The sequence below is a fragment of the Myotis yumanensis genome, unplaced genomic scaffold (genome assembly GCF_028538775.1).
Source record: "Myotis yumanensis isolate MYYU_CA2020_CCGP unplaced genomic scaffold, mMyoYum1.0.hap1 SCAF_3, whole genome shotgun sequence".
Classification (NCBI taxonomy): domain Eukaryota; kingdom Metazoa; phylum Chordata; class Mammalia; order Chiroptera; family Vespertilionidae; genus Myotis; species Myotis yumanensis.
Window position 1 is genome coordinate 198,681,972 of NW_027223754.1, and position 20,436 is coordinate 198,702,407.

A 20,436-nucleotide genomic window follows, 5' to 3' on the forward strand; every position below is an offset into this window, starting at 1 on the left:
CACGCATTGAATCTAGGCTCTGTACTTCTGGACCTAGTAAGTAAGGTACTTCAATCAGTGTTCAGTGAAATCAAACAGGAAGCCAAGTTTTTAGGAGAAAGGAATTAATACAGGAGAGGTTGGAAGGGCAGAGGAGCAGGTTCTATGCTGAGCCTCCAGGACACTCAGAGCCACACTGCAGAAGGGCAGTTGTTGTTGAAAAAGTCGGGGAATTAGGAAGCTGGCACAGAACTGATGCCCAGGGGATCAGGATGCTGCCTTCACCACAATTACTGGCTCCAGAACCATGGCTTGCCTGCTAAATCTGTACATACAACCGGTGTCTTGCCTCTCAACACCCTAGAAGCCAGCAACTGGAAACCTGGGTGCTGACACAGAAAAAATCCACCCTCCTGTGTGCCAGCAGAAACAAGAGCAGCAGAAGCACAGCTCTTGCTTCACTTCCAATTTCCAAATGTCTTAAAGGGCACCTGTTTGGCAGAAGGTAAATCATATCCACATGTTAGCTGCAAGGGAGTCTGGGAGAAGTTGGGTTCCTTGGTGCACTCCAGAATAGAAGGAGATGATGGACATCCAGCTAGCCCAGTGGTCGGCAAACTCATTCGTCAACAGAGCCAAATATCAACAGTACGATTGAAATTTCTTTTGAGAGCCAAATTTTTTAAACTTTAAACTATATAGGTAGGTACATTGTTATTAACTTAATTAGGGTACTCCTAAGGCTTAGGAAGAGCCACACTCAAGGGGCCAAAGAGCCACATGTGGCTCGAGAGCCGCAGTTTGCCGACCACGGAGCTAGCCAATCCTTAATTTGCAAAATATTTACCTTCTCTGAGTCTCCAATCTGCAAAACAGGTATCATATCTATTTCACAGGGTCATTTTGAGGGTTAGGTTAAGTTTTTATATGTGAGGTCCTGGCCACTCTCTGCCTTAGGGCTTCACTGTAGATGTGTCAGACCTGTGATACACACACACACACACACACACACGCACGCACACACGCACACACAAGAAAAATCTTTAAAACTTCAAAAGAAAACAATGATCATCTTTAAACTTCATGACTTCACTGGTCTCTATATCTGTTTCTATTAGAAATATTTTAATTTTCCCAAGTATTTTATTTCTTGTAGACGTTTATGGCATCAATGAGGGAAATTTTGATTTTTTTTAAAGTAACTGCAGAACACAAGCATATTGCACAGTGACAATGACTGCCATTTGCTCAGCAATAGATTAAATCTAGAGCTTTCTTTCCCCCTCAGTTATCAGTCATATATGCTAATGTTTGAATGAATTTTGCTTCAAACTTCAAACCTCAACTAACAAAACCGATCTGCAGCTGACTGGCAGTTTCAAATGGGCGCATTTTCAGATAGGTCACTGTCAGTCACATTCTTCTCAGGGAGAGAAGGAAGAATTCGTAAAAGGCATTGTGTGAGTAAATGGGTGACCTGTTGTCCTTTTGAACACTTTTAATAGAAGATAGACTTAGTTCTAAAAGTTGAGAAAAGATCCCGGAATTGTTGAAACCATTGTAGTGGGTAGAATAGATGCAGTGTTTTCAGTAGTTCTTTTGTTTATGGGTCAGGGCTGAAGTGCCTTGCCTCACATTTTATATGACTCTATAAAATTTAATAATGGTCCTAATGGTCTCCATAGATCAAAAGATCTAAGAGTGTGATCCAAGGGGTGGTGTTTAAACTGTTTCACTGTATTGGAAGCCTTTTGTCATGTGTTATAAAAATCACCAAAAAAGTGGGATTCTGAAAGCAGTCAGCCTAGATTCCAACCCAGCTCATTTTTCTCCCAGCTGTTCCAAGTTACTTAACTTTTCTGGGCTTCAGATTCCTCACCTGCAAAATGAGGAGGATAATAAAGATGACAAGAATGAGAGCGAGATGATGATGATGGCAGTGGCGGCAGTAGTGGTGATGGGGAGGAAGAGGAGAAGGGGGAGGAGGAGGCTTTATCTGGCGCCTTTAGATGCACTAACTCATTTAATCTTCAGGACAACCCCTTGAGGTAGGTATCTAGGGGTTGTCAGGAATATCTTTGGTTTCCTATGGTACAAGGTTAGATTACTGATTTTAGATCTTTCTCTTTTTTTTAGTATAAGTTAATGTGTGTAAAGCAATTGACATGGTACTTGCCAATAGTAAACCCTCAATAAATGTCTGCTATTATTACTATTATTTTTGGGTTCTTGTAAAAAATAGATATTTTTTTAAAACATCTATCTCTGTATCTGGCACAATTGAGTGCTCAGTGAGCATTGGCTATTGTTAATCTTATTGATTAAATATTATTTTATCATTGTTATTTTTCTGTTTATCCAGCCTTCCTAATTTGGAGCATATACTGTCTTCAAAACAATGTCTCTTCTAGAAATTAATTAAGCCCCCAACTCCTAAGAGTTTATTAGCTGGGAATCTAAATGGCTCTTAACAATCATGCAAAGCCAAGCTCATGCAGAGCATCATTACCTCTCCCCTCATCCTCCCAAGTAGGGGTGAGGTTATCAGTGGATTTTCTCTGGGAAGGACAACTAGGTAGCATGAGGACAGGTATGGGGAGGAAATGTTTTACTTTATATCCTTTTGTATCTGTTGATTTTGAACCACAGAAAAGAATGAACTCTTCAAAAAATGGTAAGATAATTTTAATAGAGACAAACGATGTGAAGAATGCAAAAAAGACAATGGGAAAGAGATGAGTGGACCTCATAAAGGATACTACTATAGATAAAGTGGTGATACTTGAGCCGAAATAAAGGATGTGAGAGTTCTCTCATTATTATTATTATGATTATTATTATTTACAGCTAATGACAATGCCTTTTATTCTGAGCTTGAATGGAAGATGATTTATTTCTTGGTCATCGAAAATTGTTAGGCCAAGTAATCAAGCCAACTTTTTAAAAAATTGTGAAAATTTATTATGCTCATTTACAGTGCTAAAATGAGGTAGATTGAATTTCTTTCCCAGTTCTGTGGTTGAGCTGATGAATAAATTGAGCTTTTAAAAAATTCTTATATGAAATATTTAAAAAGCCATTATCCGGTAGCTAATGTCGGTCAACTTATCAACAGGATACTTTTCAATGGCTTAGGCTTTGAGCCTGCCCTTTCTATTAATAGGTGAGGGCAAAAGGAGAAACGGACTCAGAGCTGCCAGCCGGGCAAACTCCCACAAAGCACTTCCTAAATGACTTGAGGAAGAAGAGTGATCTCATTCCCTGAGGAGCCTCTGAGATTCCCTGCTCACCTCTCTGAAGTTGCTGTTCGGGTGTAGCAGCCTGCTTTTAGCGATCAGGATGGAGGACAAGATGTGCTGTTGGATAGCATGTTCTGGTCCTTGTCTTCTGGGCAAGGGGGACTTCTCATTCCTCCTGGGCATTGCCTACCCTCGCTGGCTTCTAGTCATTGCTTGAGACTGCATGCAAATACTACTGCTACCCATGGTGTAGCACAGGAGTTGGCTGACTTTTTCTGTAAGGGGCCCGTATTCTAAGCTTTGTGAACATTAGGTCTCTATCTCAACTATTTGACTCTATGGTTATAGTGCAAAAGCAGACATCATGAAAATGAATGGGCTTGGCTGTGATCTAATATACTTTATCTGTGGATACTGAAATGTGAATGTCATATAACTTTTAAATATCACAAAATAGTCTTAAAAATTTTATTCAACCATTAAAAAATGTAATAGCCATTCCTGGGTTGTGGGCTATACAACAATAGGTGTGTGTGTGCTGGGGGAAGGGGGGTGGGAGGGGCTTGGCGAATTTGCCCTGCATAATTAGCCAACTCCTGGCTTAGCACAATTCTCCCTAAGAATGCCTTAGGGCTGTCGGAATCTCCTTGCATCTGAACTTGCACCTCCCCCATTGCTCCTACACCTGCATTTTTATGCACCTGTCAGTGGGCCACAGTTCTTCAGAAATTTACTGTTTTCGATCTTGCAGAGATTCACCAATATTTTTGACACATTGATAGAGCTTCATTCGCACTTTTTTCTAAACTATGCTGTTTTAATGAACTTTTCTCTCATTTCGTGGCATATGTAAGTTTTCATGGTTTATTTTGGCAGAAGGGGTTATAGAAGCTTGATAAATGTCCTTTGAGTACTAAGTTGCTTATAGATTTATCTAGTTATGCATGATATCAGGCAACTTACAAAAATAATTCAAAGTCAGTCCTTTTTTAGCCATTTAATTAAAAAAATCAATAGAAATTGTAGTTGGCAAAACTAAGTTTTGAAGAAGTCAGGTAGACATTTTTTTTGTGTGTGTGTGGCTCTCTAAGACATTAAGGGGAAAAAAAAACCTTAAAGTTAATGACTAGCAGGGGGAGCTCTCTGTGTTCCCACATGTTGTCAGTGGTCGTGGGGTTATTGCAATGTCACGAGAAAAGGAATTTTCTGAGATTCGCACGGGAGAACAAACGATACTTATTTGCATGGGATTAGACCCCTGTGTTTCCAAGGTGCCACTTCCCTCCGCCCCGCCAAGGAAAACATCCCATTTTGCTTTCAGCAGAGCTAGGGTTAAAGCCATTGCCCCGAGTGTCTGCCCCATGTCTGCACAGTACAATCCAGCATCATCAGGCTAGCTTAGTTTTGTTCCCAGTTGCAGTCCATTGCATGTGGGGTCTGCATGGCCATGGGCCACGTGACCTTGAGGGCCACATGGCTCTGGAGGGAATGCGGGCAAATGCAAGGAAGCAGGAGCCAAGCCAGAGGAACAAGAGAGCCACAAGAGAGGATTTGTCTGCGGGATTATGAATTCCCAAATTTTCGTGGAATTGCAGTGGCCCCACCCTCTCCAGCCAATTATCTTTGTTCCCAGGTTAGACTGAGTACTTTGAGTACTAAGTTGCTTATAGATTTATCTAGTTATGTATGATGTCAGGCAACTTACAAAAATAATTCAAAGTCAGTCCTTTTTAAGCCATTTAATTAAAAAAATCAGGCACCTTCCATATGCCACCCCTACTTTAGTGAACATGAGTCCATCTCCCCTTTGTTGGACCCTTTCCCTGGTGAATTGCTGGGAATGGACTGGTGGGTCCCTGAGGTATCAGTAGGAATGAAATAATTAACAATTTTCATCAACTGTATGTCAAAAGTTTGAGGATTTTCTCTTTCGTTTCTGAAAATAGCTCTTGCCAGATGATCAGGAGTCTATTATCAAGTTTTTAAAATTTCAGAAAGAAGCTCGAGAAAAGCTGAGGTCCTAAAGATTAAGAAAAGTGTGTGATGGAAACCCTTTCTCTGGTTTGTACCTTTTTCAAGCTTCCTAACAGCGAGATAGAGGTGGGAAAGACAGCTGGGGCGCAGGAGGAAGAGTAGGATGTTTCTGAAGAAGTTTTGGAGAAAGGGAAGAAACTGTGGAGCACTTAACGTGCTGTGTGGAATTGGGGGAGATTCATGTCTAAAGACAATTTTTTTTTTTTTTTTAGATTCTATTTTTTTTATTTTTATTTTTATTTTTTTAAATCTTTATTGTTCTGATTACATTTGTTCCTCTTTTTTTCCCATAACTCCCCTTCTCCCAGTTCCCGCCCCACCCTCCACCGTCACTCCCCACCCACTGTCCTCATCCATAGGTGCACGATTTTTGTCCATTCTCTTCCCGCATCTCCCATTCCCCTTCCCCCCCCCCCCCCCCCACAAGAATAGTCAGTCCATTCCCCTTCTATGTCCCTGATTCATTGTAATCACCAGTTCATTCTGTACATCAGATTATTTATTCACTTGATTCTTAGATTCACTTGTTGATAGATGCATGTTTGTTGTTCACAATTTGTATCTTTACCTTTTTCTTCTTTCTCTTCTTAAAGGAAACCTTTCAGCATTTCGTATAATACTGGTTTAGTGGTGATGAAGTCCTTTAGCTTTTCCTTATCTGTGAAGCTCTTTATCTGACCTTCAATTCTGAATGATAGCTTTGCTGGATAAAGTAATCTTGGTTGTAGGTTCTTGGTATTCAGTACTTTGAATATTTCTTGCCATTCCCTTCTGGCCTGCAAAGTTTCTGTTGAGAAATCAGCTGACAGTCATATGGGTATTCCCTTGTAGGTAATTGAGTCTCTTTCTCTTGCTGCTTTTAAGATTCTCTCTTTGTCTTTTGCTCTTGGCATTTTAATGATGATGTGTCTTGGTGTGGTCCTCTTTGGATTCCTTTTGTTTGGGGTTCTCTGTGCTTCTTGGACCTGTAAGTCCATTTCTTTCACCAGGTGGGGGAAGTTTTCTGCCATTATTTCTTCAAATAGGTTTTCAATATCTTGCTGTCTCTCATCTTCTGGCACCCCTATTATTCTGATATTAGTGCGCTTGAAGCTGTCCCAGAGGCTCCTTACACTATCTTCACACTTTCGGATTCTTTTTTCATTTTGCTTTTCCAGTTGGGTGTTTTTTGTCGAATCTTTGGTTTGATTCTTGTGCTCCTCTGGTCTGCTATTTGGTAAAATATTCTTTACTTCAGTCCGTGTATGCTTACTTTCTAATTTCTTTATCGTAGCATCGAGGGTCTCATTAGTTTTCGTGAGGCTCTGCTCAAGTTTATAGCAAGCCCTCAAAATTGCGATTCTTAGCTCCATATCCTCCATTTCTGTCATGTTTTTTTGTCTCCGCATCTTTTATGCTTTCTTGGTGCACCCCCTTGTGGTCTTTGTGCGCAGTCTTGTTCTAGCCAAGCCTTAATTGTTGTAGTTAACACTAGAGGGATTTGACCACCAGGCCGACTGGCTGTAGGAATCAGCTGTGTGGAAAACGTTTGCCTTCTGGGGAGGCGCTAATCCAGCCTTTGCCTGAGGCGATCGGCAAATGGCTGTGCGCAGGGTTTGGGCGGGGCGGGATCAACAGGGCGGGCGGAGGGAGCAGTTATGGCCGCTCTCAGTCCTGTTCCCAGAGGCTCTGCTTCTCAGAACCCCGGCAGCCGCTGCAAACCTCAGAGAGAAAGCTGCCCTCAGGTTCCAACTGATGCCGGATAATCCCGCTTCTCCCGTTTGAGTCTGGGTCCCTAGAGACTCGCCCGGATCTGGAGCCCAGAGTCTGAGACTCACTCCCGACCGAAAACGACAACCACGCCCTCAGCCACCAGCCCGCTTTCGTGCGAACCTTGGTACCTTTGTATTTTCCACACTGCGCCGCCTCTGAGCCTCGGTTTGCTGTTCTCTTTCCTTCTAGTTATAGAGTCTTTCTTCAGCCAGCTTTCCTGTGGTTCTGGGTGATGTCCGTTCCGTCTTTTAGTTGTATTTTTGAAATGGTTGTTTGCGGCAGCGGTCTCCGGTGTTTACCTATGCCGCCATCTTCTGAAACGACCTAAAGACAATTTTTAAGAATGTAAACTCCTTACTAGGAAGGCAGCAGACTGTAGTGGCTAAGAGCACAGTTTGAAACCTACCCTGTTGGGAGTCAGATCTGAGCTCTACCATTTACTATCTGTAGGGTCTTGATAGAATTACTTCATCTCCGTATAACTCAGACTCCTTATCTGTAAGAGGGAAATAATAATAGACTCTATATCATAGGATTGTTATGAATATTATATGCATCAGCATTTGCAAAATGTTTAGAACAGTGTCTGATACAAAATTAATCCTATGTAAGTGGGTGGAGCAGGGGTCGGGGGTGAGGGGACTTTTTACCCTCCGTTGTGCTGAGACAGATCCAAAGGCTAACTCTCCAGTGGTCGGCAAACTGTGGCTCGGCAAACCGCGACTCACAAGCTACATGCGGCTCTTTGGCCCCTTGAGTGTGGCTCTTCCACAAAATACTGGCTCTTCCACAAAATACTGACTTCTGCGCATGGGCCACGAAGTTTCAATCGCACTGTACGTGCGCGCCCGCATGTGGTATTTTGTGGAAGACCAACACTCAAGGGGCCAAAGAGCCGCATGTGGCTCGTGAGCCGCGGTTTGCCGACCATGGGTAAGCCATAAAGCTCACTAGTTGCTCGGCTTTGTGTTTGTTGCTGTTTCCAAAACATGGAGACCCTTAAAGTTTTAAACAACCATAGTTTCCAAGTAATGGGTAGCCCACGGTCAGTTACTGAAGTCTGGCTTGTGTGTGTGTGTGTTTGTGTGCCTACGTGTGTGCACATGCACACATATGTGTATGAGTTGAGAGTAGGGTGTGATATGTGGGTTCCATGCGTATAAAGAAGCAGAAAAGCAGAATGTGCAATATTCAGCAGATTTGAGGGATCCATGTTACCATCCTAAAGCTGTCTTCCTGCCAGCCCCGTGCAATGCCAGCCCTGTCTATTCATCTTTTGTTACCAGGGGTCCTCTGTTCCTCAGTGAATTTCCTTTCCATTCATTTTCAAATGACTTCTCTGATATGGGCATTGCTGAATATGCACAAGATAGAATCAGAGGTATGGGTATGGATAGATTTGCATAAGTATAAATATAGTATATGTACTTTTATTTAAGTGATATAGTGATAATAGAATATTGCTACCTCCGAGTGAAAGCTAATCAATTCAGCTATTGAGATGATAATGATTTTCTGAGTTAATATCAGAGTAAAAAACCTGCAGATTTTTTCTAGCCGCAGTTCCTTTGACTCATCTTGGAGTAAGAGTTTTATTTCTGTTAACTATTGAGCTATCAGTATCTGACCGTATTAAATGGGATTGTTCTTGACAGGAGCTGAAGATTAATAGAAAGATTGACTCAGGTGGGCTAAGGTGGTCATTGAGCTTAATGATCTGGAATCAGGAAAATAATTTTTTTTTGCCTGTAGTCTCTTTTAAAATGCATACTTTGATATTTGCACTCCCAGTGTCAACTTTGATCTGAAGCACAGACTTTTTTTTTATACTCTCCGTGGTTGAATTTGACATTTAGGAAAATGGTAACATCTTTTCACTGCAAGTTTTGTCAACTGACAAATTCACAAGCAAGTCTAGTACGCCTTTAGCCTTGACAAGTCTAGTAGGCCTTTAGACTTTTCCTTCAGCCTCTGGTTTCATATTGAGGTAGTTACCAAGCTCTGATTGTTCCTCTATCACCTCCTCCCTGTTCTCACCGCCCCCCCCACATCAAATCCAGGCCTCATCACCTGTTGGCTGGTCACAGTCTCCTGGCTCTAGTCTCCCTGCTCCACCTTTCTTCCCAACATGCACATTAGGTCATACCCTCCCTGCCAAACCCAAAACCCTGTAATGGTTTCGCTTTCTCAACAATAAGGACTCAACCTCAAGACTTAGCTCAACACTCACTTCCGAGTCTGACCTCTTCCTCCAGAACCAGCCATTCCCCCTGCCTCCTCTGCCCCAACATAGCCCAGGAAGGCTCAGTTTTACTTGTTTGATTCTTTGCATGGCTTTGCCCTCAGCCAGTCTGTAGACGCTAAGAGGGCAGGGATGACTTGCCTACTTTTGTACCACTAGCACCTAGAGCAGTGATGGCGAACCTTTTGAGCTCGGCGTGTCAGCATTTTGAAAAACCCTAACTTAACTCTGGTGCCGTGTCACATATAGAAATTTTTTGATATTTGCAACCATAGTAAAACAAAGACTTATATTTTTGATATTTATTTTATATATTTAAAGGCCATTTAACAAAGAAAAATCAACCAAAAAAATGAGTTCGCCTGTCACCTCTGACAAGCGTGTCATAGGTTCGCCATCACTGACCTAGAGTAAGTACGCCTGGTCCATAATTGATCCCTAATGAAGATATAATGAACATAATTTACCTTAAAACATGAACTAAGGTTTTTTCCTTGGAAAGGCTGTCAGTGAAACATGTCTTTATTTTTGAGAGATGAATTAAAAACAGCAGCTTTCTGGGTAATGCAGTGCAGTTGAAAGCACTTTGTCAGCAGTGCACGCAAGGATTACCTGGCAGCTGCTGCTCTCCAGGGTCCAGGAGAAAATTCTTGGGCATCTCAGTCCTAATGTGTTTTTCTGAGTAGATGGTATTAGGCATCTTTTCACTCCTTTCTGTGTTTCTGCCACAGGTTTCTTCAGGAGAAGCATCACCAAAAATGCCGTGTACAAGTGTAAAAACGGAGGCAACTGTGTGATGGACATGTACATGCGAAGGAAGTGCCAGGAGTGCCGACTAAGGAAATGCAAAGAGATGGGAATGTTGGCTGAATGTATGTATAGAGGTATTCGCATCAAGCAATTAAATTCCACTAACTATCTCTTAAGAAGGCAGATGCCAGGTAACTCATCTAATTAGAATGGTACTTCACACGTTGAAGAAGGGACTTACTAAGCCATCTAAGTTCTTGAAAAGGATCATGAACCACTGAATTGTCCAAACTGTCAGCTAAAGAGCCTTCTATTCACCTGAAAAAAACAAACAGCTGTGTTTTGTTGTTCATGTTCATTGAGACATGGAGCAAAGTGGCATTATTTTAATAAATTACAAAGAATGACAGTCTAAAAGTTTCCTCCACATTCAATTTAATATCTTTTTTAATTTTTTGTTTAATTAACATAAAAATTCACAGTTGTGGGGAAAATTAAGAATAAGGTATAACTGCCACGGACTTGTCTAAGTAAAGTTTTAAATCAAGTCGTTTTATTAAGAATCCTTTTTTTTTTTTTGGTTGCAGCTCTGAACCAATTTGTATAGATTTACACAGGAAATTAACTCCCCCAAGTTTTAATATCATTTGGTCCTTCAATCTGATAAGGAAAAAAGACAGTGTATTAACTGCTGGCTTTGTGAGAAATTGTAATCTTCATCAACATTTGGAATGCATGCTAGGATATAACATATTCATTTTTCATTCTGCAAATTCTCCAGACCGCTCAGATTCTGAGATAGGTCCTGTTCCCCTCCGAACACAAGGAGACAAACAGATGTCACCAAGGGGATGATCACAGTCAGGGAGGGAATGCCACATGAAAGAAAAGCCTTTGGAAGGCGATTCCAGTGCTATTATTCCCAAGCCATACAGGCAACTGGGATGGATCCAGACAGATAATGCACGCAGGAGGCGGAAAATAGGTCAGTGTAAATAATCCCACGCCGGGAGGATGAAAGTTTTATGGTGGCCGATCACAATCTCCTCTCAGCATGTATGAAACAGGAGACTGCAGGAGGGGCTGCTGCCGGAACCCAATCCTGCCATGGAAACATTTGCTTCGATACCAGGCGGTTCATGTGGCTCATCACTTAAACATGAACTTGTCCCAACTGGGGCTCTGGGGACGTTTTTCATGACGCCGCCTATAATAAAAGAGGCTATATTATTATTTATGCATATGGACTTGACCAGTCACAGGTGCAAAGCTTTCATGTGATCCTATAAACCGAATTCCCTGGACAAAGAAAATCCTGGGATTTCATTTCCTTCACATTGAGAGAATGAGGAAGTTAAATAGGAATGTGGAAGATAATATAGCTCTGTTTAGTGTAAATTAATGATGACATTATATGATTATTCAAAAGAAAATGTCTAGGTCCCCTTGAGTTATTTTCATCTTTAACTATGTTCTCAATCATTTATACAGTTCTGAAAATGAACAGGATTGGAATTTTTTTCCTAAAGGATCTTGACATTTGTTTGATTTAACATGATTACTTATGTGCTCAATGTGAAATTGAATACATGCCTTATGGTGCAGTTATAATATTAATATTATGTCTTGAAACAATAACTTTCAAAGTTCCCTAGGACAGGAATAGGGAGTGTCATTCTTCGTTGTATTGATCAAATACCTTACATTTGTACAATGCTTTGCATTACATCCTTTATATAAAGCTAAGTTTAAAAAATGACATAACATTTAATATACACAAAACCATGCAAGGTAGATATTATTCCTATTTTACAAATAAAGAAGCTGAGACTCACAGAGGATACATTTCCTGTTCAAGGCCAAGTCTCGTGACCACACACCCAACAGTACTTTCTGTGGTTGGTTAAGTCTCTGTGTTTATTTTTTTCAGGCTTGTTAACTGAAATTCAGTGTAAATCCAAACGACTGAGAAAAAACGTGAAGCAGCATGCAGATCAGACCGTTAATGAAGACAGCGAAGGGCGTGACCTGCGACAAGTGACCTCGACCACTAAGTCATGCAGGGTAATAACACGCCACGGTGTCTGCCAAAGCCAGTGCCGCTGAGCTGCTAGGCATGTCGTGGTCTGGCTGGGAGGCTTTCACGTTAGAACCATAGCCATGAGCAGAATTTCACTTCAGCTGGGCATTGAGTGGGTTTCTTTTGTTTCCTTTTTTTTCTTTTAAAAAAATCTTTATTGTTGAAAGTATTTCATAGGTCCCCCCCATTAACCTCTTCTAGCCCACTCCCGCTCCCCCCACTCCAAGACCTGCACCCCCCCCGCATTGTCTGTGTCCACGGGTGAATGAGTTTCTTTTTAATCACGAGAATAATACATCCTTTTGTGTAAAAGTCAGATAGTAGGAGTGTATAAAGTAAAAAAAGGGAAAATTTTCTCTGCCTCTATTTCATTCCTACTACCCAGATGTTGCCAGTAGAAATGGTTTGGTGGATAAAAGGAATTTTTTCAAACTGAGTTTTGATGACCATTTTTTCCCAGCCAGGGAGAAGGGAGGTTCAGACTGGGAAGGGTGTGGACTCGATAGAGGCTGTGAGTCAGTCTTTTTTTTTTTTTAAATCCTCACCTGAGGATATTTTTTCCATTGATTTTTTTTTAGAGAATAGAAGAGAGAAAGAGTAGGGGGAGAGAGAGAGAGAGAGAGAGAGAGAGAGAGAGAGAGAGAGAGAGATATCAAGGTGAGAGAGACATATCGATTGGTTGCCTCCCACTCTTACCCCCACTGGGGCCGATGATTGAACCTGCAACCAAGGTATGTGCCCTTGGTCGGGAATGAAACCCAAGACCCTTTTCATTTATGGGCCAATGCTCTAATCACTGAGTAAACCGGCCCGGGCATGAGCCAGTCTTTATCGATGGGTAAAACAGGATGAATGCACATCTCTGCACCAATAGAGAAAAGCTCTTCTCCTGAGGTCACAGATCACTCAATAAAATCCTTCGAGCAACTTGGGACAAATAGAGGAATGACATCTTGTCTGATTAGCTAAACATACTGATAATGCACAGGGCACTTAAAGGAATTTTAATTTGCCATTAGCTGAAAAACCAAGAATCCATTTTTTGTTCAAATCATGCCCTTCTTAATATTTACTACACTACTGACAAAAAAAAAATCATCCACATTTAGTGTTTTAGATATATTATTTTATATTTATCACAGGAAAAGTATTTGATATGGAAGTATTATTTTGCCATAGTGCTTCATCTTTGGTATAAGGAAGCAAAGAGTTGACACAATTATTCACCCTCTTCCAGATGCTAGTAAGGGAGAACGAGATGTCTAGGGGCTGAATTGTCCAGATGGAGGACTCTCTACTTTAGGGGTCAGCAGTTTTTTTCTGTAAAGTGCCAAATATTTTAGGCTTTGGCCACATGGTCTCCATCTCAACTACCCAACATTGAGTAGCATTGGTGATACATGAATAAATGAGTATGATTATCTTCCAGTGGATTTACAAAACCAGGTGGATTCGGTCCATGAGCCCCAGTGTGTCAGCCCCTGCTCTAAATAAATACCCTCAAATGGGGTCTCTGTGTTACATGGGGGAACTTTTCCTTAGTTATGGTCAAACCTTGAACTTCCACTGAACTTCTCTATGAATGGGCTCAATAAGCTTCATATCCAGATTATTATTTATTCCTAAGAAATACATGAAAGAAATAGTTCGTTTTTTCCCTATTTTACAGAGGAAAATGAGTACCTTGAGACAAATTTAGTGAAATAGGATATGGCTTGCCCAAGGGCTCCGAGAAAGTGATGACACAATCAGAGCATACAGTTCCTGCTATATTTATGGCTTTCCCCAGCAATTTCTGATATTTAGTTTATTCCAGATGAGTGTGTGTGTGTGTGTGTGTGTGTATATATATATATATATATATAGAGAGAGAGAGAGAGAGAGAGAGAGAGAGAGAGAGAGAGAGATGGAGAGAGAGAGAGAATCCCTCATAGCCACCCTCCCTAACATCTTTTATTTTTTTGCCAGTGTAGGAGAAAACTGAACTCACCCTGGATCAACAGAATCTTCTACATTATATTATGGATTCTTATAGCAAACAGAGGATGCCTCAGGAAATCACAAATAAAATTGTACGTACACTATCTGAAAATGCATGGGCTTAAACTTAATGTTTTTAGGGGCGTTTGCTATGTTTGAGGTGGAATTAATATATAAACATGTTACTTTGAAATGATTAGAGCCAAGAATTTGTTATACATTTAAGCTTTTAGCAGCATTAAATAACTAATGAGAAAGAAGCCTCATATCCATCTTGGTAATAATAATTGCTCTCCAGGATCTGAAAAGTATGAACTGGGTTTTTAAATGTTATTGTCTAGGTTCTTTAGCCTAATGATTTTATATTGTTTTATCCTTTTATCTACTTATTAATCATTTGCTTTTTTCTTAAAATTCAGTTAAAAGAAGAATTCAGTGCAGAAGAAAATTTTCTCATTTTAACTGAAATGGCTACCAGTCATGTACAGATTCTTGTAGAATTCACAAAAAAGCTACCAGGTATCTACATGTAGTTACTTCTCTGCTACACTGTGTGATATTCTTGTGATATTAAGAGAGGCAAGTCTGTTTGTTGAAAAAGGAGAATTATCTCACATCTGATTTAATATGTCTGCTATAGACGTAAAATGTTTGCCCTAACCGGTTTGGCTCAGTGGATAGAGCATTGGCCTGCGGACTGAAAGGTCCCAGGTTCAATTCCGGTCAAGGGCATGTACCTTGGTTGCGGGCACATCCCCAGCAGAAGGTGTGCAGGAGGCAGCTGATCGATGTTTCTCTCTCATCGATGCTTCTAACTCTCTATCCCTCTCCCTTCCTCTCTGTAAAAATATCAATAAAATATATTAAAAAAATGTTAGCTCCAGATAGGATATTTAAAATCATTGATGTTAATTCTTCCAAATTGATAAATTAAGAAATTGTGGCTTTGCTAAGTTGTGATTCATCCATTTATTCATTTAATAATGTTTGTTGATACCTACTCTATACTAAGTACCTAGCTATTACCTACTAGGAGAGTGATTAAAGGGTATAATTAAAAAAATGTACGCAAAGTGCTGTTTGAACAAAAAGGAAGTAATTGCTGATTATATTTGAAAAAGACAAGAAGGCTTCTGAGAGAGTCATATTTGCGTTGAATCTAAAACAAAAAGGAGCTTTCAGGTGTCATTAAGGAGAAGAGTCATTTGAAATCAAGAAATCTGCTTGTGAAAATATAATGAGGCATGAGTAAGAATCAAATTATTAGAGAAGGAAGAGAAAATTCACTGTGACTGTAGCATAATGTCTGTGGCTCCTTGGTTAGACATAAGGTAAGCTGGTACCACACCAGTTAGGGCTTAACTAAGGGTTTTAATTCTCATCCCCTGGATGATAAAGACTTCTTGGTGGCTTTTTTTAAAAGAGGGAAATGATGAGATTTATGTTATAGAGATATAGCTTTATTAGTTTGTATTAGATGGATTTGAACAGGGAGGGACTGGAGGTAAGGAGGATCAGTTACTATGCTACTGCATTAGTCCAAGCAATAGGGCTTGAAATAAATAAATAGGGCAGTGGGAGAGATAATAGGAAACAAAATAAAGAGAGATTTAAAAATTGGTAGCACTTAATGAACAAGTGTCCGTCATGTGTGGGATGAGGGAGAGGGATTTATCCAGTCATTCTGATGGTGACAGTACAGGAAACTGGAATGCAAGCTTCTTATCTCCCAGAGTCCAATTCTTTTAGATACAATTTCAATGCAATCTAAGTCAATAGGTTTAAGTTGTTTCATTGTTTTAAAAAATATATTAGCATATTAAAATCTCACGGTCTAGAAGAATATACTAAGTACCTAGTATAGCTGCATAACACAGTAATATTAAATTACAGAAGGTAACTTCTGACATAAGATTTTAATTAAACATGTTAATTTGCCTTCTTTTGCCAGCATTATGCTATTATTTTATTAAATGTGTCAGAGATAAACATAAGCCTACATAAAACTCATAAAACGTGGGAAGAAGTTCTCGTTATCATGGAAACATTAATATTCTCTCATTTCTTTATTAACAATGAACAACAGAACTTAATTTGTTTTATGATAATTAAGCTGAAGGCAATCTTGATCAAAAACATGATTATTCAAGAGTTAGAAACTGTGGGAAGAGATACTGGAAAGGGAGAAATACGATGTTTTTTGTTGTTTATGGGAAAAGATTTTTCAGTTCAAATGGTCAGTTGATCTTTAACCAAGAAATATTGAGGACAAATAAAAATCTTAACTTATAATAAGGTAGCTTATCTGAAAGCAATGGCAATATCTTACACACCTCTTCAATCCTGTGCCTGGACTGGCTCGTTAGGGAGAAAGTATAATTAATGTGTGTATCATGAACAACGTAGAAGGAAAAAAATAAAAACACAGAAGGAAAGAAAAGACAACCCTCGAGAAAGAAAAAAATGTTTTAACAATAATTATAGAAATGACATGATTACAAATAGTGATAATAGTTATGCAGTACTAATAATGAAAGAGTGTTTTGTGAAGGACCGAGTTGATAGATTCCATTCCACAGTTCACTGAGGCCTGTTCAGAGTGCTGGAGACCTGGCACGTCTCCTGTGTGCAAAGGAGCGCTTAGATCCTCTGAAAGTGACATTACTTCTTTATCCTTAGCGTTACTCTCTTCTCCAAACTCCCATTGCTATTTAATACTTTCCTGGCCACTTAGACCCTGAAGGTATTATCCTTATTTTATCTCTATTCGTGGTGTGTGTGTGTGTGTGTGTGTGTGTGCACATGTGCACATGAGCTTTGTTTGTTTCCCGTTCGTTACTTTAGTCAGTCATTTTCCCCGCCCTGTATGGTGGAGGGCTGAGCTTAGAGAAGATAGCGAAACATGACCTTGTTTGTTTGTTTGTTTTTTATTGGAAATGCTACACATTCTCCAGGTTGACTAAAGATCCATGAGTTGGCCAAATATTTCTTTAAACCTCTGGATACACGTAAATATTTTTCTGGCTTGTGGAAACTTCCTTTCTGCGGAGTTGACCTCTGACGCCAGATGTAACTAAAATAATGGCTCAAAGAGAATCTGCTTGCCTCTAACTTTTGAGGGTGGCTTCATCTGCATCAGCCTGTCTCTGCCATAACATATATATATATATATGTTTGATGTGGGTCCTCTTTTACCCAACTTGTTTATCAAATCCTAGTCAATGAAGATAAAAGTCAGCTTCTATTTGGGGGAGAACAATAGATACTTATGGACTTCACTATCCACTCTTAAAACAACTACAAAATAATTTTATGAAAATGTTTTATCAGTGGGGATGATGGTGATGATGAATACTGTTTTATAACATTCACGACTCCTTGATACGATACTGATTTCATTATCACCTTCATGCAGGATTTCAGACATTGGACCATGAAGATCAGATTGCTTTGCTGAAAGGATCTGCAGTTGAAGCTATGTTCCTCCGTTCAGCTGAGATTTTCAATAAGAAACTTCCAGCTGGGCATGCTGACCTATTGGAAGAGAGAATCCGAAAGAGTGGTATGTGACTTGCTTAATGATAAAAAGAGTTTGTTTCTGCAGCTAAGAATTTGTACATCCCATGAAGGCAGGGCTCTTGCTTGTCTTATGCAATGTCATATGCCCATTATGAGTAACATGGAGAATGACCCTATAAAGATATGTGTTAAATAGATGGGATTTTTTTTTAGAGTCTTGGTTAAAAAAATCCTTGTTGCAATTGCAAAATATGAACTCTTTTCACTTCACTTGAGATGAAGGGCCACGGGGGATTTTTAAATATTTGGAAAATTAGTCTTGTAAAAAAATATAGTGTAAAGGAACTGTGGTTATTCAGTCCAGAAAAAGATTAATTTATTCAAAGCCTCCAAGTCCGAATGCCTATGTATCAAACTACTAACCATCTTTATTCAAAGAAAAATAAGAAGAAATAAAAATAGCAACACATATATCATTTACTAGGTTTCAGTCACTGTTCTAATCACTTTACATATATGAGTCCATCAAATCCTTGAAAATAGCCTATGAAATAAGTATGTTATTATTCCCATTTTATAGATGAGAGAGCCATGTGTCTTAAACACTGCGCCGTACTGTCTCTCAAAAGGCAAATGAAAAAATAGTTTGAGGAACTCGGTTTAACTTATTATGGAGCAATATTGTAACATGGAGGGTCAGCAACAGCAAAATGTCTCAACAAAATAAAACAGAAACAGACTCATAGATACAGAGAACAGATGATGGTTGCCAAAGGGAAAGGAAATGGTGATGTAATAGTAATAATAATAATAATAATAATAATAAAATAACAATGATATCAGAATGGATTACTAGAAATTCTATGCAATTTATCTCAGAAGATAGTTGAAATAGAATAAGCTCTTATTTTCCCGAGAGATTTTACACATGGGTTGGGGGTATGAATGAGATGAGATGAATTTTGAAGATCTTTTTCCCCCCAGTATTATTATTCTATAATTGACTGGAACAAGTTTAAATACACACAAAGCCAGTATTTTAGAATAGAAATTGGAAAGAAGGGTTCTGCACCTGTGATGTAAGTAAAATACTTGAAAATTAAAAATGTTTTTTTGAAGAGAGCTTTACCATAGTCATTGTGGGTTTTTTTTTCTTAGTTTAAAATTGAAAGCATAATTAGCATCATTGGTAGATTTTAAAAAACACTTTTAAAAGATGCATTATTCCTATATAACAATTGATATTTTAGTTTAACAACTCATCGGAGCAAGATACTGGCCCTGCCAAGGCAACCGCAGGTGGGACTCAAAATTCAATAAATCTAGGAGCTTTTTCCATAGCAACATAAATTTATATTAACTGAATTATATTAAGTGAATGATATTGTAAATATCCAAATGGCCCTTGGCAGAAAAAAGTTTCCCCATCCCTGGAAGATATGAGCTAGAGAGATATGTTAAGAGAGAGTTAAAGTGTGGAGGAGAATAACAGAGAGAGATGACCTCTAGTTGGAAGGGGTCGGGAAAGGTTTCATTGGCATTTTTGCTGGACCTTGAATGATATGTAATGTGATACTGAGTGGAGGTGCAGGAGATAAGGACCGGCAGGAGCGAAGGATTGAGGCAAGAAAGCTCAGGTTCTGCACGCAAAGAAGAGTGAATAATTGAGTTTGATCAGATTAAGAGTTATGGTAAAAAGAGATAAAAAGAAAACATAGAACAAAATGGTTGAGGACCTTAAATGTTGGAGTGAAGATTTTATTCTTTATTTCCTATGGAATGGCCAGACAGATTTTTGAGTGGGAAGGGAAAACATCAAACATCAAATTATGCTTTACAAATCTTCCAGAAATATTAAGATAAGCCAGGAAGAGGGTCACCTGGTAGGAGGCAGGAGGTATCAAGGGTGTGACCCCTGCTGCTAGGAGAAATGGAGAGGAAGAGAAGGATCTGGGAAATACATTATTGCAGCCTTTCACCCTTTAAAAGACATTGCGTTGTCAAGAAATGTGGATTCTGGTCCTGGACAGTGTGTGTGTGTGTGTGTGTGTGTGTGTGTGTGTGTGTGTTCAGGAGTCTGTGGGTAAGAGAGAAGGATTGAATCGGTAACCTCCAAGGCACTATCCAGTCCTACACATCTTACTGTTTTTCTTAATTCTTCTCAATTGGATCTTCTGTGCCATAAATTTTTCTGATTGATGCTTAACCAGTCATTTGGCTGGCTACTTAAATATCCTGATTTTTTATTTTATTTTATGGTGGTAAGCATATTTAACATGAAATATACCCTTTTTTAATATATTTTTATTGATTTTTACAGAGAGGAAGGGGGAGGGATAGAGAGTTAGAAATATTGATGAGAGAGAACCATCAATCAGCTGCCTCTTGCACACCCCCTACTGGGGATGTGCCCGCAACCAAGGTACATACATGCCCTTAACCGGAATCGAACCTGGGACCCTTCAGTCTGCAGGCCGCCGCTCTATCCACTGAGCCAAACCGATCAGGGCTGAAATATACCCTTTTAGCAACTATTTAAGTGGTATTGTTGACTGTAGGTGCAATGTTGAACGGCAGATCTCTGGGACTTACTCATCTTGCTTAACGAAAACTTTATGCCCATTGATTAGAAGGAGGAAATAAGTAATTATTAATTAATGGGCAAACATCTTTATTTTAAAGTTGCAATAAGTAATTGACAGTTATCTTGGGAAGGATGAACTGCAGGCTGCTGAATTTTCATAGTTCAGGCTATTGAATGTAAATAGGTGGTTCTCTCTCTGCGGAAAGTTGTTGTGGCTGTGGCCTGTGATGGAAGACGCCTCTCCAGCTTACCTGGCCGGCTGTTTGGTCCTGGTGTC

The 20,436-nt window shown here is 39.6% G+C and overlaps 1 protein-coding gene across 3 annotated transcripts in view; it reads left to right on the top strand.

Annotated features, from left to right (window-relative positions):
* The window catches only part of NR1H4 (nuclear receptor subfamily 1 group H member 4), a 69,014-nt gene that overhangs the window by 35,084 nt on the left and 13,494 nt on the right, over positions 1-20,436 (top strand). For 2 of the 3 annotated variants that reach the window (XM_070410897.1, XM_070410895.1), the window contains 5 exons: positions 9,978-10,130; positions 11,927-12,060; positions 14,050-14,148; positions 14,476-14,575; positions 17,472-17,618. In XM_070410897.1, coding sequence (XP_070266998.1) covers positions 9,978-10,130; positions 11,927-12,060; positions 14,050-14,148; positions 14,476-14,575; positions 17,472-17,618 — 633 coding nt within the window. The remainder of the gene's footprint in view (positions 1-9,977; positions 10,131-11,926; positions 12,061-14,049; positions 14,149-14,475; positions 14,576-17,471; positions 17,619-20,436) is intronic. The other variant, XM_070410896.1, reaches the window with a different exon arrangement.